We start from the raw sequence: 13,852 nt of genomic DNA, 5'->3' as shown, positions 1-13,852 counted from the left end.
TGCGACGTGTGGTCATTGGAGTGGGACAGCATTTTAGGCCTTCCCCTGGAGATCTTCGTCCAGAGGCTGATCAACATGCGTAAGGCCATCCTGAGACTCCATGAACGCAGCCCCCAGACCCTCGTCATCATCAAGCTGGAGAACACCAGGGAGTTTCGCTCAGAGATGACCCACCTGAGTGACTGGTTTGGCTACGTTCAGAACCTGACTCAGAGAAAGGTGTTCAGGGACCTGAAGGTGGTGCTGGTAGACGCCTGGGACATGACAACAGCCGCCAACACCTTCGCCATCCACCCTAACAGCATTATTGTTTCCAATGAGATAGCCTTGGCTCTTGTCACACCTCTGTCATGATGCATAGAGGTTCTTTCTGAAAGGAACTATATAACAGGAGTTTCTAACTCCATTTCTCTAGAGACTTTGTTTACAGTACCCAGGGGTTGTGTACATACACTAGGAGCTTTGGAATTTTAAGGTTTTTAATTGTGTCCTATTAGTAATAGTAGGTGTTTGATTCTGGGGTGGAATTGAGTGCTTATTAATGATTATACAATGACAATGTTAGTATACTGTCTAAGGAGTTGGTCCTGTAACCTAAAGGGTTGGCAGGTTTCGATTCCCCTGGTAGGACACTCCGTTGTCACCTTGAGCAAGGTACATAAGCTGATATTGCTCCAGTATATATCCAGCTGTATAATTTGAATACTAAACTGGCTAGGGCTGACCACATACCATTTTCACTCATCGTGCAAAAACAAGGTCACTCAACAGAGCTGCAGCTGTGTTACCTCAGTTTTCATCAGACATGACACTTTTTGCAAAGACATTCAATAACCATAACCTCACCTATTTACTTTCAGTTTTGATCAATATCTTTTCATATTTAGGTCTGGGCTATTAAAAGCCTTGATCAAGATACTTGATACCTAGCAGTTTCTAGTCAGTCAGCTAGCGGAGCTACCTGGTAATACTGAGCTCTTTGTGAAAATTAGGGATGGGTACCAGTAATGGATTGATCGATTACATGTCAGATATGTACCTACTTGATCTTCTGATTTTCTCATAAAGGCTAGGCTACACAAGGTACAACTAGGCTATGTGTTGGAACTTGGCTCCATTCATTAATTTACATTACATTACATTACATTACAGGCATTTGGCAGACGCTCTTATCCAGAGCGACATACAAAGTGTATAACCGTAACTAGGGACAAGTGTGTTGAAAACCCTAGAAGGAAGTACAGTTCCAAGGGAGCAACCCCATAGTTTAACTTGGACCCTGTAGGTTAATCTGATCAACACAAACAAAAGCAGCAGCAAATTTACCGTACAGTGTGTAAAAAAGAAGACACTTTAAAATAGCGTATATTTCTTCATGTAATATGAACAGACTAAAGCAAAAATATATTTTGAAAAAAATGTATGTTTTAATTGCAATTTTGCTTTTTGTTGGTGCGCTGTTGCACAAGTGGGATAATGCATGAACAGCTGAGCATTATGCAGTTTGAACGTTCTGCGCTGAGGAAAATTTCCAGAGGCGAATTTACTACCTCCGTCAACTGTAATGGAAACACAAAATATGCAATTCCACTGCAATGGAAATGTAAGGTAAGTATATACCCCAATAATACCCCAAACCCTACAGGCTACCACTGAGCAATGAAAGCATTTTTTCTGGTACCTCGACCAGGTTACCTAACATCAAAATGGTCTCGCAGCATGTTCGTTACCACAGATAGCTAGCAAGCCAACCACTGAACTGTACTAAAAATAGAGGCAAAATAATAAATGTAGTCAAGCTTTAACTAGACCACAGTCATTCCTGGAAAATGAAGTTGACACTGTTGCAAATATGCTATTGTAACTGGTAGAATGCTTACTCTTACAAATTTCCAATGTATTTATCGAGTCAGACCAACGTGCATTCATTTAGAAACTGTGATTGAACTTTTGCAGGTGCTACTTCATATCCTGGCATATATGGAAAAATAACGCAGCCAGAATTGAGTATTCAGCCAAGCCGTTTTATACTGGTTTTGTGAGCATGCAACATTTCTTTGTAGGCCTGTAACATCTGAAGGGAGCTGTGTTTATTGACTTCATCATCTGATAAATTGATGTGCGTTGTTATGCGTGCTTGAATTTCCTGTAGAGCAAGTGGCGCTGCCCGACCAAGACGCACCCTAAAAAGATTCCTCATTCTAGGAAACGATTTGGAACGGAGCAAATAAATGTTATCACTTGTGTTACCTGTCATGCAGATGTGCATGCACTTGTGGTTGTGTTGTTTTCTCTCCTCTCTGTCTTCCTTTGCTGTCTTGTTCCCGTTGCTGTCCGTAACTCAGATCCCCTCTCATGATTGGTCCATGCATCTGGGAGCCGTGCCCATTCAGTCTGCCTCATTCCCTTTCCTGATTGGTCCACGCTTCTGGACTTGTGCTGTCCAATCCCTGGCAATCATCTGGTTCTCTGATTGGTCCATCTGGTGTTCTGCTGTCCAATCCCTGGCAACCATCTCCTATAAAAAGCCCTACCTATACAGACTTAGGGAGAGAGTGTGTGTCTTTTGTGCCTTCCACTCTAAAAGTAGAGTTTAGTTATGTTTGTGCTGGCCTTTTGTGCGTTTCCCTGTTTTAGGGAAAAGGACTAGGTAAGCTTGGGGTACCCTTTACATTTTGCACACGTAGAGTTACTTTGTGTTAGCTACATTAGGTTAGAGGTGAGTGCCATCCTTTGTACTTTTGTTTGGGAAGTCAGAGTAGTTAGGTTTTGTTTGATGCCTTTTCCTTTGTTAACTAGATTATTACTCTGTTTAGATAGTGGGGTTTTGTGTTTTGTTTAGTTCTTTGATTTGGCACCACCTTCGGTCCTTTTCTCTTCTCCCCCCCGCCCCCCACTCCCCCCCCATGTGTGCCTGCCAGAGACTGTAAAAAATATGGACAAAGCTACTGTGACGTCACCCATTGACTCTCCGTGGGTCTCCGAAAATACGTTTTGAAGCTCAATGGCGGGCGCGGCCATTTTGGAGTTGGAGCCAAAACCACAGAGTTTAAAAGCCGCTCTGTGATTTTTACAATTTGATTGACAGTCCGGTGCGGAAAAGCCCATCAACCTGAACGAGGCTAGCTGACTGTCTGCCGTTATGTTTTAAAATATATTATCAGATGTTTACGGAGTTTAATTTCCATCCGTGACTGTACTGTCATGTAATCACGTTATATGTATGACATTAAAAATACAATTAGGCTATGTTCAGTTATCTTCAATTCATGTTTCTCAGCAAAACGAATATGCTTAACTAGCATATCAGCTTGCCAGTGAGCTAGGTAGGCTATCCGTGGTTAGCTCACGCATTAGCAATATGAACCACAGGGGAAGAACATTGACTACACTGATGGTCAATCAATCGGAGATGTGTAGGCTACTGGTGATTTGACTAGGCTAATTTTCGTATAACTGTCTGGTAGATCTGCTGTTAACCGAGCAAGTTATCGTCGTAGGTTTTCGCCAGTCAGTTAATGAGCCAGTAACTGCTACTACTAGCTACTCCATCGCCGTTTGTGGTGTTCACTTGCTGGGTGACGCTAGCTGACCGATCGTTCGCAAATCACTTTCTACCGAATAAAAATTAACACTGTCAGCGGTTATTAACAAATCTACCAAGTATTTTAATAACTGATCTGCAGGCGTGTAAATATGACAACGCACTTTGTACAGCAAGTTTTCCACCTGGTGCATGAAGACAAAATAATGTAGCCTACGTTGAATTTCTAATTATTATTAGGCTATCGTTTTTTTCTTGTAAATCATCAAAACCAATGGAGAAAAGCCAATATACGCAAGGAGCCCCAGAACCGATTCTGAGAACCACTGTCTTAAATGCCTAGCTTGTCGGTCTCTTAAATGCTAAAAACATATTCCTTTCTAAATGCCAAGATGGTTAATTTCGTTAAATTCTGTGTGTGTGATTTCAGCAAATGAACCTTGAGACTCTTAATTCGCTTCGTGAAACTGAAAAAGTGTTTATCCCAAAATCGGGATTATAGTAGCTTTGTCACATGCTTGAAGCATGGCCCAGGTAGACATTTACGGAATGTACACGACTGACAAGCCGCCAAACACGTTTGACAGATTGAATGTTTGCCGGTTAAGGTTAGCTAGCTAGTCAAACGGCTTGGTAGCCGATAGCAGGCTGATTACGCTTTCTGCCGAGTAATTATTTGGTTAAGTAGGCTAAAGGAAATAGTAAAAATGACTCGGCTACCGAAAAACTTAAGAGGAGGATTATTTTATGGTCGTCTAGTGCAGCTGTAAATAGCACACGCCATAATGAAATCACCACGAAATGGGATGCCTGCATTTTCAGACTTAGCACAGGCGGACCGTAGCCGGAGCCGCAATGGCAAGGCCAAGAAGCGCCACCGCCCACCCCAGTGACCATAGACTGTGGCCCCTACTGTAGCATAGTCCCCCGAAGTAATCCGGAAGTGACGCAAGCTGTACCTCATTGGTCCAGAACAAATATTGGCCCTGTGCCCAAATGATGCAATAAATCATAAAATAGACCCATGGACAGTCATAAGACGAATAAAATACACCTATTATGACTATTTGTTCTTGTGAGAAAAAATTAGTGGCTTTGTATTTTTATTGCATTTGTACCGTAGACTTACATGGAAACCGGATATGAAAACACCTATACTGGAGCCATCCGTAGTGGCGCTAGTGAGCAACCAGGAACTACAACACCAGGAAATGATCTTCAAAAACGAAGTCTGGTTTTGGCCGCTTGGTGCCTGCTTCGGGGTTTTGTACATGTTTTATATATTTGCACTAGTCACCTGTACACCTTCACTACTGTAAATAAACTCCCTGCACTGAAAAGTCCAGTTAGCTTATTTTTCTTTCTTCACCTGGATAGTTATTGTCCCTCCTTACCTCGAGACCACCATCTGGGACGTAACCTATGAAATAATTGAAAATCACCATCACAAGTGAAAACCACTTTTTTCATAGCTTGTGTACTTGCCTTGAGGTATGTACAGATTTTTAATACTTGGGAGGGCAAAATGGAGCTTTAGAATCTTGACAGCAATATGCGCACACGAGCAATACAGTACAATTCTCAGATCTTTTTTTTTTTTTTTTTTTTTTTAAGTTCGCTTCAGTGAAAGTCACAATCACAGGGACTGAGTCCCAGCTAGTCGTTAAGTTTTCATTGATAGAAATTCTGTGAGACTGTGGTAAGGCGGTTTACAGAAGACTGTTCCTTGCCAGACCTCCCAAAGAAAACAGACTGTTTACTGTACTGACAGGGAGTCAGCAAGTGTGATTTGCCACCAGTCACACGTAGTATCTACTTCATGCCATGGCTTTCATGATCTTCATGTCTCATGTAAATATGGTTTAGAAGTTTTTAAGCATAAGATGAAAAGGTGGAACTGGAGTCTTGCATTGTTTTGAGGATAGCCAACTTGTCACATAATATCAGCTGCTTTCATGGAGACAAACTAATGCTTTAGGTTTTATTGTCTCAGGATACACTGGGTTTTATCTGATTTTACAAAAAAAAAGTATGCTTTCATTATATGTATGTCTTAATGTCAATTTCAGAATAAAACACAACTAGTTTAGCTTTGTTTTCAGGTCCAGCCTTAGCACTGTCTGCAGTAATGTTACCTCTGCTCTGCCCTGTGTATCCACACCCTGCATACTTAAGCAGGGCTGTGAACATGCAACATGACTGACAGGCAGCCAGAAGAGAGGGCTGCCCTGATTGGTTATTCATGCGCGGTTAAATTTGGGGTGGTTAAATTCAGAGCCTGGGCCAGGTTTTTTTTCTTAGACCTTTTAATTGACCTTTACAGACCTTTTATGCTGATATCTTCCGGGATGTGAAAATACTTCAAATGAATGTAAACAAATGGTCAACAAACTTACATACTTACTGAGAGCAGAACTAAAGGAACAAATTCTTACATGGAAGCAAGTCAGTTTCTTTAATTCACCAAATGATTCATTCCCAAGAAAGAATCGTTCAATAAGGACACACCACTAAAGGCTGTTTTATACTTCTGCGTAGTCTGCATACTTCGCGTAATTTGCGTTGTGTGTGGCACTCGCGAACGGGCAGATCATTTATAGGGGAGACCGGGTATGGTTGTAACACTGGGAGAGTTGCAACACCACCAATTCCACCAATCAGGGATAAGATGTGATCATTTCAGTGTTTAACCACTTCCTCCCTGATCCCACATGGCTGGAAACAGGTGCATGCAGATTCTATAAAGAAAAAAAACGATTTTGAGGTAAGAAAGTAACTTTTCTGACCAAGAATATATTTTGTTTAGTACTTATACTATTGTAGATAAAATCATATGACTTATATTAGATTAAATTGTAGTTTCTCAGGTAAAATGTGATGCATTGTTCCCCTGCTAATTTCAAACCACTATGCTAATACAGCTAGCTAAACAATGGCTGACAGGGGTGGGGTGGGTTGTAACACATCCTTAAAAAGTGTTACAACCATCCCTTTACATACAGCTAAGAACCAACTTTTCCGCTGGTAAGGTTTTGCCGTGGCGTGGCGCCACGGCAAAATCCTTACCGCCACACCACAATAGAAAAAAACGATATATATATATATATATATGTATATGTATATATATGTATATGTATATATATGTATATATATATGTATATGTGTATATATATATATATATATAATGTGGACGCGACAGTATGGATTTGAAAGCGCATTTATTTTATAAATTATTTTTTAATTTATGAATTTAATATATAGGCTATATTCAGTTTATATATATATATATATATATATATATATATATATATATACTGCATATAACCTATATATTAAATTCATGAATTAAAAAATGTTAAACTTCAAAAATATTTCTGCCTAAATGCGCTTTCAAATCCATACTGTCGCGTCCACATATTTATTTTCAAAAAGAGCCTAGGCCGCGCGCTCCGTGCTTGCACCTTTCTGAGGCGGTCGGAAGACTTGCAGCGCGCGAATGTCGCACGGTCTGTCAAAGCGTCACTTTTTTTTCTTCAGCCACCGAAAGACAAGGAAAAGGTAGGTAGCGACGCTTCAAATATTACAAAAATACCATAGTGTTAACCTGTGTTTTAACTGGACCAAATAAGTGCCGGTACCTACTCCTCAAAATACATACTGTTTAAAATAAATTGTTGGTAAGGACGGAGTGTAGCACAGTGGGTAGGGAACTAGACTTGTAACCGAAAGGTCGTAGATTCGATTCCCGGGTAGGACACTGCCGTTGTACCCTTGAGCAAGGTACTTAACCGAAATTGCTTCAGTATATATCCAGCTGTATAAATGGATACAATGTAAAATGCTGTGTAAAAGTTGTGTAAGTCGCTCTGGATAAGAGCGTCTGCTAAATGCCTGTAATGTAATGTAATGTAATGGTAATCAAAAGAAGAGTCGGTAACTCATACAAGTCCCGACACCTCCTGCCCATCTGAAGCACTGGCGTTAACTATCATTCGGTGATGACAACTGGCGGGTCCTAACTCTGTTCGGACAAGTGGAATGCCTCATGCAGTTGTCTGATCGGACAAGTAAAAAATAAATATGATAAATATGTAACGTTATCTGAAAACAAAGCATTGTTCATAGCAATTTTGTAAATAAACGTATTACATTTAATCGGGTAAATGTAATAGTAACTTGGAATCGGGTAAGTTACTTTTTCAATTAAATTAATGTTTAACACATGGACTAATATTCTCAACCGCACACGAGTTTATTATATACGGAAGAGGATTAGGGCCACGTTCAATTTTTTTTTTTTTTGAGTTCTGACTTTATTCTCAGAATTCTGACTTTATTCTCAGAATTCTGACTTTAAAGTCAGAACTCAAAACATTTTTTTCACATGTGACCCTAATCCTCTTCCGTATATTTGCACTCGCACAAATGCTCCCAATTATATTTCGAGGTCGCACAGATTACATTTCGGGAGCATATGCGACCAAAATGGTCGCAATTTCGAGTCCTGTTTGAGACATTGACAAAAATGTTAAACTATTCGAATTAAAATATGAGAGAGTGTATCTAAAGCCTGGTGCACAGTAGAGGATTTTCAAATCTTAATCGGTTTTTAAAACGTGGGAGACCACAGACATAACGACAGATTTGACGATTCAGTCAAGACGGAGGACCACACACTTGGCGTTTATACTAAACAGTTTCAGAGTGGCGATTCCAGGGACTTTTTTTATTTCCGCAAGCTGATTCCACGTCTCCATGGAGACCACAACGTTACAATAATTACATATATACATAATACAATAATATTGATACTTTTGTTGCTATGTGCAGTTGCCTAACCGCATCGAGCAAACCGCAAACAATTTCGTCCGCAGAGAACTTCTTCGGTTTCGGCAAGCTGAAATAAATTCGGTTGGTGACGCTTCCCGCTCAGATGGCTCTCATTGGCTGTTGCGGGTTTCTGCTCAATATTCCATCGCTGTTCCTTTCACACTACAGGATTTCAAATCGTAAATATCAAACATGTTTGATATTTACGATTCGAGATCGGGGACACTCCCATCCAGTCGGTAACATTAAGATTATGTCTATAAACCCCTCACACTACAGGATCATTTGGTCAGATAATTGGTTCAGATTAACCTCGGATCGGGAACGCCCCCGCGATTGTCGGGAAGAGCGAATCGGGCACAAAATCGGCCCAATTGTCCTCTAGTGTGTGGCCAGCAAAGTGTGTATCTATCTGGTGTTTATTTGTTTTAGAGAGGCACCATACGTTTCAGATGCAGACCTAATTTTACTTAGTGTTACAGTAAATAATTTTAAATCGTTCCGCTGAGATAAAGTCATTTGTTTTGGTCATGGAAATTCAGTTAAAGGTTGTGGAGAAGTCATGGAAAAGTCATTGAAAATCATTGGTGAAAAAGTGTATGAACCCTGTACAATTGACTATATGTCAAAGTTAACTTTCTTTTTCCCATTTTCTGATTGGTTGGCAAGACTGAGGCTAGGGGTTGGCAAAACCCAGCCATGCCCTGCACCACCCTGTTGCCACCCTTGGAACTGACATAAAATATTTTTTATTAAATTGGTCATTGTATAATCATTAATAAAAACTGAAATTCCACCCCAGAATTAAACATGTATTATTACATTATTAGAGACACAATTAAAAACCTTAAAATTGCAAAGCCCCTAGGGTACTGTAACACAAGCCTAGTAACACAAGCCCCCCTGAGTGTTAAACAAAGTCTCTACAGAAATGGAGTTGGAAACCCCTGCTATATAGTTCCTTTCAGAAAGCACCTCTATTAATCATTACAGAGGTGTGACAAAGCTAAGGCTATCTCATTGGAAACAATAATGCGGTTAGGGTGGATGGCGAAGGTGTTGGCGGCTGTTGTCATGTCCCAGGCGTCTACCAGCACCACCTTCAGGTCCCTGAACACCTTCCTCTGAGCCAGGTTCTGCACAAGGCCAAACCAGTCACTCACGTGGGTCATCACTGAGCGTAACTCCCTGGTGTTCTCCAGCTTGATGATGACGAGGGTCTGGGGGCTGCGTTCGTGGAGCCTCAGGATGGCCTTACGCATGTTGATCAGCCTCTGGACGAAGATCTCCAGGGGGAAGGGCCTAAAATGCTGTCCCACTCCAATGACCACCACGTCGCCAACCGCTACTCTGTCTACTTCTCTGGCAACGTACCCCACGGCATCTTTGACCACGTTGTAGCCAGTGACGAAAGGATGTCCGTGCATCTTCCACTGGACAGTGATGTTCCTTTGTGGGTCCGCAACCAGGACAGAGTAATGAGTATTATATGGTTTTACATATTTCAGACCTGAAACAGCGAAACATCAGGAAGAATGAATACATTAGCTAATCCAGGTGTCTCCTTTAAATATCGTGTCACTCACTGTCATACAGGATTACTATTAGTCTTTATGCACTCCATTTGCTGATCTCTCACTATACATCTAGATGTGTTACCCATTTGATAAAATCATAACAACTCGATCAGAAGTAAACACATCATCTGAAAAGTTATTCAAGTATCCATTCATGAAGTTTATTACATTATTTGGAAAGTTAATACAACCTCCGGGTATATTAAATTTTACATGTTAGTGATGTTACATTATGACAAGCTGTTGTACATTGTCTATCATTATAGTCATGATAAATACATGTTCAGAATAAATGGTTATCTACTTTTAATATAATCAACATTTCAGTCAAAAGACCTTTGTAAAGACATGTAATCAAGTTAATAACTTCAGACCAATTTGTCAACTGCTCTTTCACTCCAAGTTTCTGGAAAAGGTGAGCTCCAAATAATTACCATCCTTATGAGTATTAAAAGAAGCTTTTTGAAAAATTCCAGTCCTGTTTCTGATCAACGGAATGCACTGAAACCGCCAATGCCCTTATCAGAAATGCTAACCCTGTGGTTCTGGTAATTCCTCTATTTTAGTTTTTATTAGATCTCAGTGCTCCCTTTGACACATTTGACCCTGCCATTTTTCTGGACCTCCTTAGAACATGTTTGTATCACTACTGGTTCTGTATATTTGTTTTCATTGCATCTTTCAGTTAGACAATTTTGTATAGCCATTGATGATCACATACAGTCATGGTCCTGTTTTCCTGTCTGTGTTTCCCTTGTTGGGCCGCCAGATGGCGGCACTTCTGTTTTGTGTCCTTCTCCCCCCCTGTTAATTGTATGATTGTTTTCAATTGTCTCGTTATCCCATCATTGTTCCCACCTGTGTCTTGTTATCCCCTCCTTCTGGTTTGATTGTTTTTTGAGTTCACCTGTGTCTTGTTACCCCTTGTCTATTTAAGTTCTTTGTCCCCTTGACTCGGGTGCTGGTTCCTTGTGTTTGTTTCCGATGTCTGTTTGCAAACCGTATGTACCTGCCTGTGTTTGTTCCCGACGTCTGTTTGTTTCAACCTTATCTGCCTGCCTGTGTTTTGTTTGACCTTTCCTTGTGCTCTGCCTTCCCGTGTTCTGCCCTGTCCGTGTTCTGCCCTGCCCGTGTTTGTGAGTTCCTCTTGTTTTCTGTTTTATTTCGATTTTTTATGAGTGTGTTTTTTGCCCATTGTGGCCTTGTTTGTTCCCTGTTTGTTTGCCTGTTGCTAGTAAAGTCTTTGTTAATTTTCCCCTTTGAGTTTCGTGTTTTTTTTTTTTTTTCCACTCTGCGCCTGGGTCCCAGCACCCGTACCGTTACACATACTGCATCATCTTCAGCTCCAGTTTTTTGTGGCGTGCCTCAAGTGTCAATTTTAGGGCCAGTTTTTGGTCAGTTTTGCTTCCTTTTCATCACATCATATGCAAGCGTGATGCGTCTTTCATTTTTATGCTGATGTTACGCAGTTGTATCTGTCTATTAAAGCAGGTGATTTGTGGATATTAGAAGCTTCCATGCTTAACTGGATGACATCAAATCCTAGATAGCAGAAGGCAAAAATTCTAATTTTAGGTGCCAAGCAAGAATTTGACTATCGGTGGAAGGCTTGGCCTCTTCTCCAGTGTGAGGATGGCCCCCAGGGACCATGGGGTAACCTATGAGTCATCCTTGAATTCTGAACTGCATACTTCAAGGCTAATATAATCTTGTCATTACCAGTTGAGAAACTCTCTATAGTTATGCCATTTTTATCTCTTGCAGGTACTCAGAAAGTAATTCTTTGCTGAACTATAATTCTCTTTTTATCTGACTGAGCTAATGCCACCTGTCCAGTCTGCAACTTGCGCAAATCTTTGCAGCTTGACAAGTCTATGAAGTTTGGTCTGCCCTGAACCAGAATGCTGTCTAATATATGACTATATGCAGTATTGTATTCTGTTAATTGTAAAAAAAAAATAACTCAATTAACCAGAATCCTTAGTCTCCTTTTAAGGGCACAAATGCGTTTTTTCCCTCTAGAAGTTCTTTCACTTTAACCAGTCTAGTTTAAGCTTAAGTGTAATTGATGTGTTACTGACCAACCAGAACTTAATTTATGTTTTACTATAAAATGCCAGCTCCCTGTTTAGTAGGGGGGAGTTCCAGAGTTCATGGGCAAGGTACAGAGTGTTTCTTTCACTGTCCTGAATTAACCAGAGGCTGTTAATATTTGGAGACTTGATATATTTGTTATATTAGCCGAAATCATAACTAACTGCTTAGCAACATCCTCTGGTTGCACATTTAGTAATGTTTATTTGACTGATGTTGCACCCATAACTTTGTTTGGGTCTCGTACAAGTAAAAACGCCAGTGTCTGCATTTTTTTTGACTGTCCATAGCCCGTAGCGGTAAATAAACACTACAGATGTGTCCATCATTTACATTCATTATGATGACATTATGCATTTTATTCTCTAACCATGAATGAGGCTTGATGTGCTTCACTCTCCCTATTTGACTTTTCAAGGCTCTTGTCCTCTGTACAGTACTCGGATGACAGGCAGCATGCTTGTATGTGTTTGGAGGGCAGGGCTTTGGAGGGAGAGCTAAGGGAAGAGTGAAATGTTTTGTTTTTTTCCCCAAAAACAATCTAGCTCTCTCTCACTCTCACTTGTTTCTCCAAACTTCCAAACTGCAATACTTGTATGTCTGATGTTGTATCTGACATTGTATATTGGCATTACCTTTTAGCACTCTAATGAGTGTCTCTTGCCACTGGCGCACAGTGGAGTCTCCCATGAGTTTCAGGTTCCTTCCCTTCAGACATCTGCTGATGGCGCCCGCACTGAAGAAGTTTCCCGTCTGACAGGAGGAGGAAGACCATCTGTTTTTAAAGAAGTAGCCACTCTGTGAAGGGGGCGTCATTCCAAACCCTGCCACACACTTTTCAGTCGGTCTGTGGGTCCCTGCTAAAGGAATGAAAAAGATAGAAGATTCAGACAGGGTTGTGGAGGTATAAAAGTTGTGGATTTGGAGAAAGTTAGCTTTGCCTCTTTTCTAACCTGACATAAAACTATTCCTGGATTTTGAACTGGCTATTCCCAGGTCCCAAGAGTGACATAATAACCATTTTCAGTATTGTAATGTTGCACCCTCATTACCTTATTATGGCCTTCTAGTAAATTAACAAATCTTTGAGTTGGCAGAATCAGACCCCACACTACGCACAATCATCCGATCTGTGGTTCAGTCTAACCTATGGATGTTTACTATTACCACATTATATATATTGTAGTGGAGGTATAGGTATATAGGTACCTAAATAGCCCTTTGGTACTGCCATTATTGTTTTGGTCTCAATATCAGATGATTGTATATATGCAGTACCCTCCAAACGTATGTCAAACAGTAGAGTGAAATTCAAAGAAGAACATTTTGTTCATTTTAATCAAATTGTAGTCAATCAGGCATTCAGGTTAAATTGTATCTTCCCATGTCAGACAATAATGCATAAAAAATAAACAAATGTATATTTAACAGAACATTACAGAAAAGCCTTAACTACAACATATCAAAGCTATCAGAATCTTTTGTGCAGCCTACTACCACTTTTAAATCTTCCTTCCAATCAGCAAACATTACATTACATTACATTACAGGCATTTAGCAGACGCTCTTATCCAGAGCGACTTACACAACTTTTACATAGCATTTTTACATTGTATCCATTTATACAGCTGGATATATACTGAAGCAATTTCGGTTAAGTACCTTGCTCAAGGGTACAACGGCAGTGTCCTTACCCGGGAATCGAACCTGCGACCTTTCCCTGTTTGTTATTTAGTAAAGTCTTTGCTTGAATTTCCCTTTTGAAGTCTCCCGTGTTTTTTTTACTCTGCGCCTGGGTCCAACCCCC

At 40.4% G+C, this 13,852-nt stretch overlaps 2 protein-coding genes across 2 annotated transcripts in view; one reads left to right on the top strand and one right to left on the bottom strand.

Moving 5' to 3' along the window:
• Positions 1-13,852, top strand: part of LOC135260544 (NXPE family member 2-like) — a 136,218-nt gene that overhangs the window by 107,825 nt on the left and 14,541 nt on the right. The window lies entirely within an intron of this gene.
• On the bottom strand, positions 7,973-12,905 carry LOC135260556 (NXPE family member 2-like). Its single transcript, XM_064345879.1, has 2 exons — positions 12,681-12,905; positions 7,973-9,884 (listed from the first exon to the last, which is right to left on the bottom strand). The coding sequence occupies exons 1-2, from the start codon at positions 12,859-12,861 to the stop codon at positions 9,355-9,357; spliced, it is 711 nt and encodes a 236-aa protein (XP_064201949.1). The 5' UTR covers positions 12,862-12,905; the 3' UTR covers positions 7,973-9,354.

The sequence above is a fragment of the Anguilla rostrata genome, chromosome 8, assembly GCF_018555375.3.
Source record: "Anguilla rostrata isolate EN2019 chromosome 8, ASM1855537v3, whole genome shotgun sequence".
NCBI lineage: Eukaryota > Metazoa > Chordata > Actinopteri > Anguilliformes > Anguillidae > Anguilla > Anguilla rostrata.
The sequence above is the reverse complement of the archived record's forward strand: the minus strand, read 5'-3'. Positions and strand labels throughout refer to the sequence as shown.

Coding starts and splice junctions, on each gene's coding strand:
- LOC135260556 (XM_064345879.1), bottom strand. CDS start 12,861: ATGACGCCCCCTTCACAGAGTGGCTACTTCTTTAAAAACAGATGGTCT. Junction 9,885..12,680: donor ACTCATTAGAGTGCTAAAAG/GTAATGCCAATA, acceptor TCGCTGTTTCAG/GTCTGAAATATGTAAAACCA.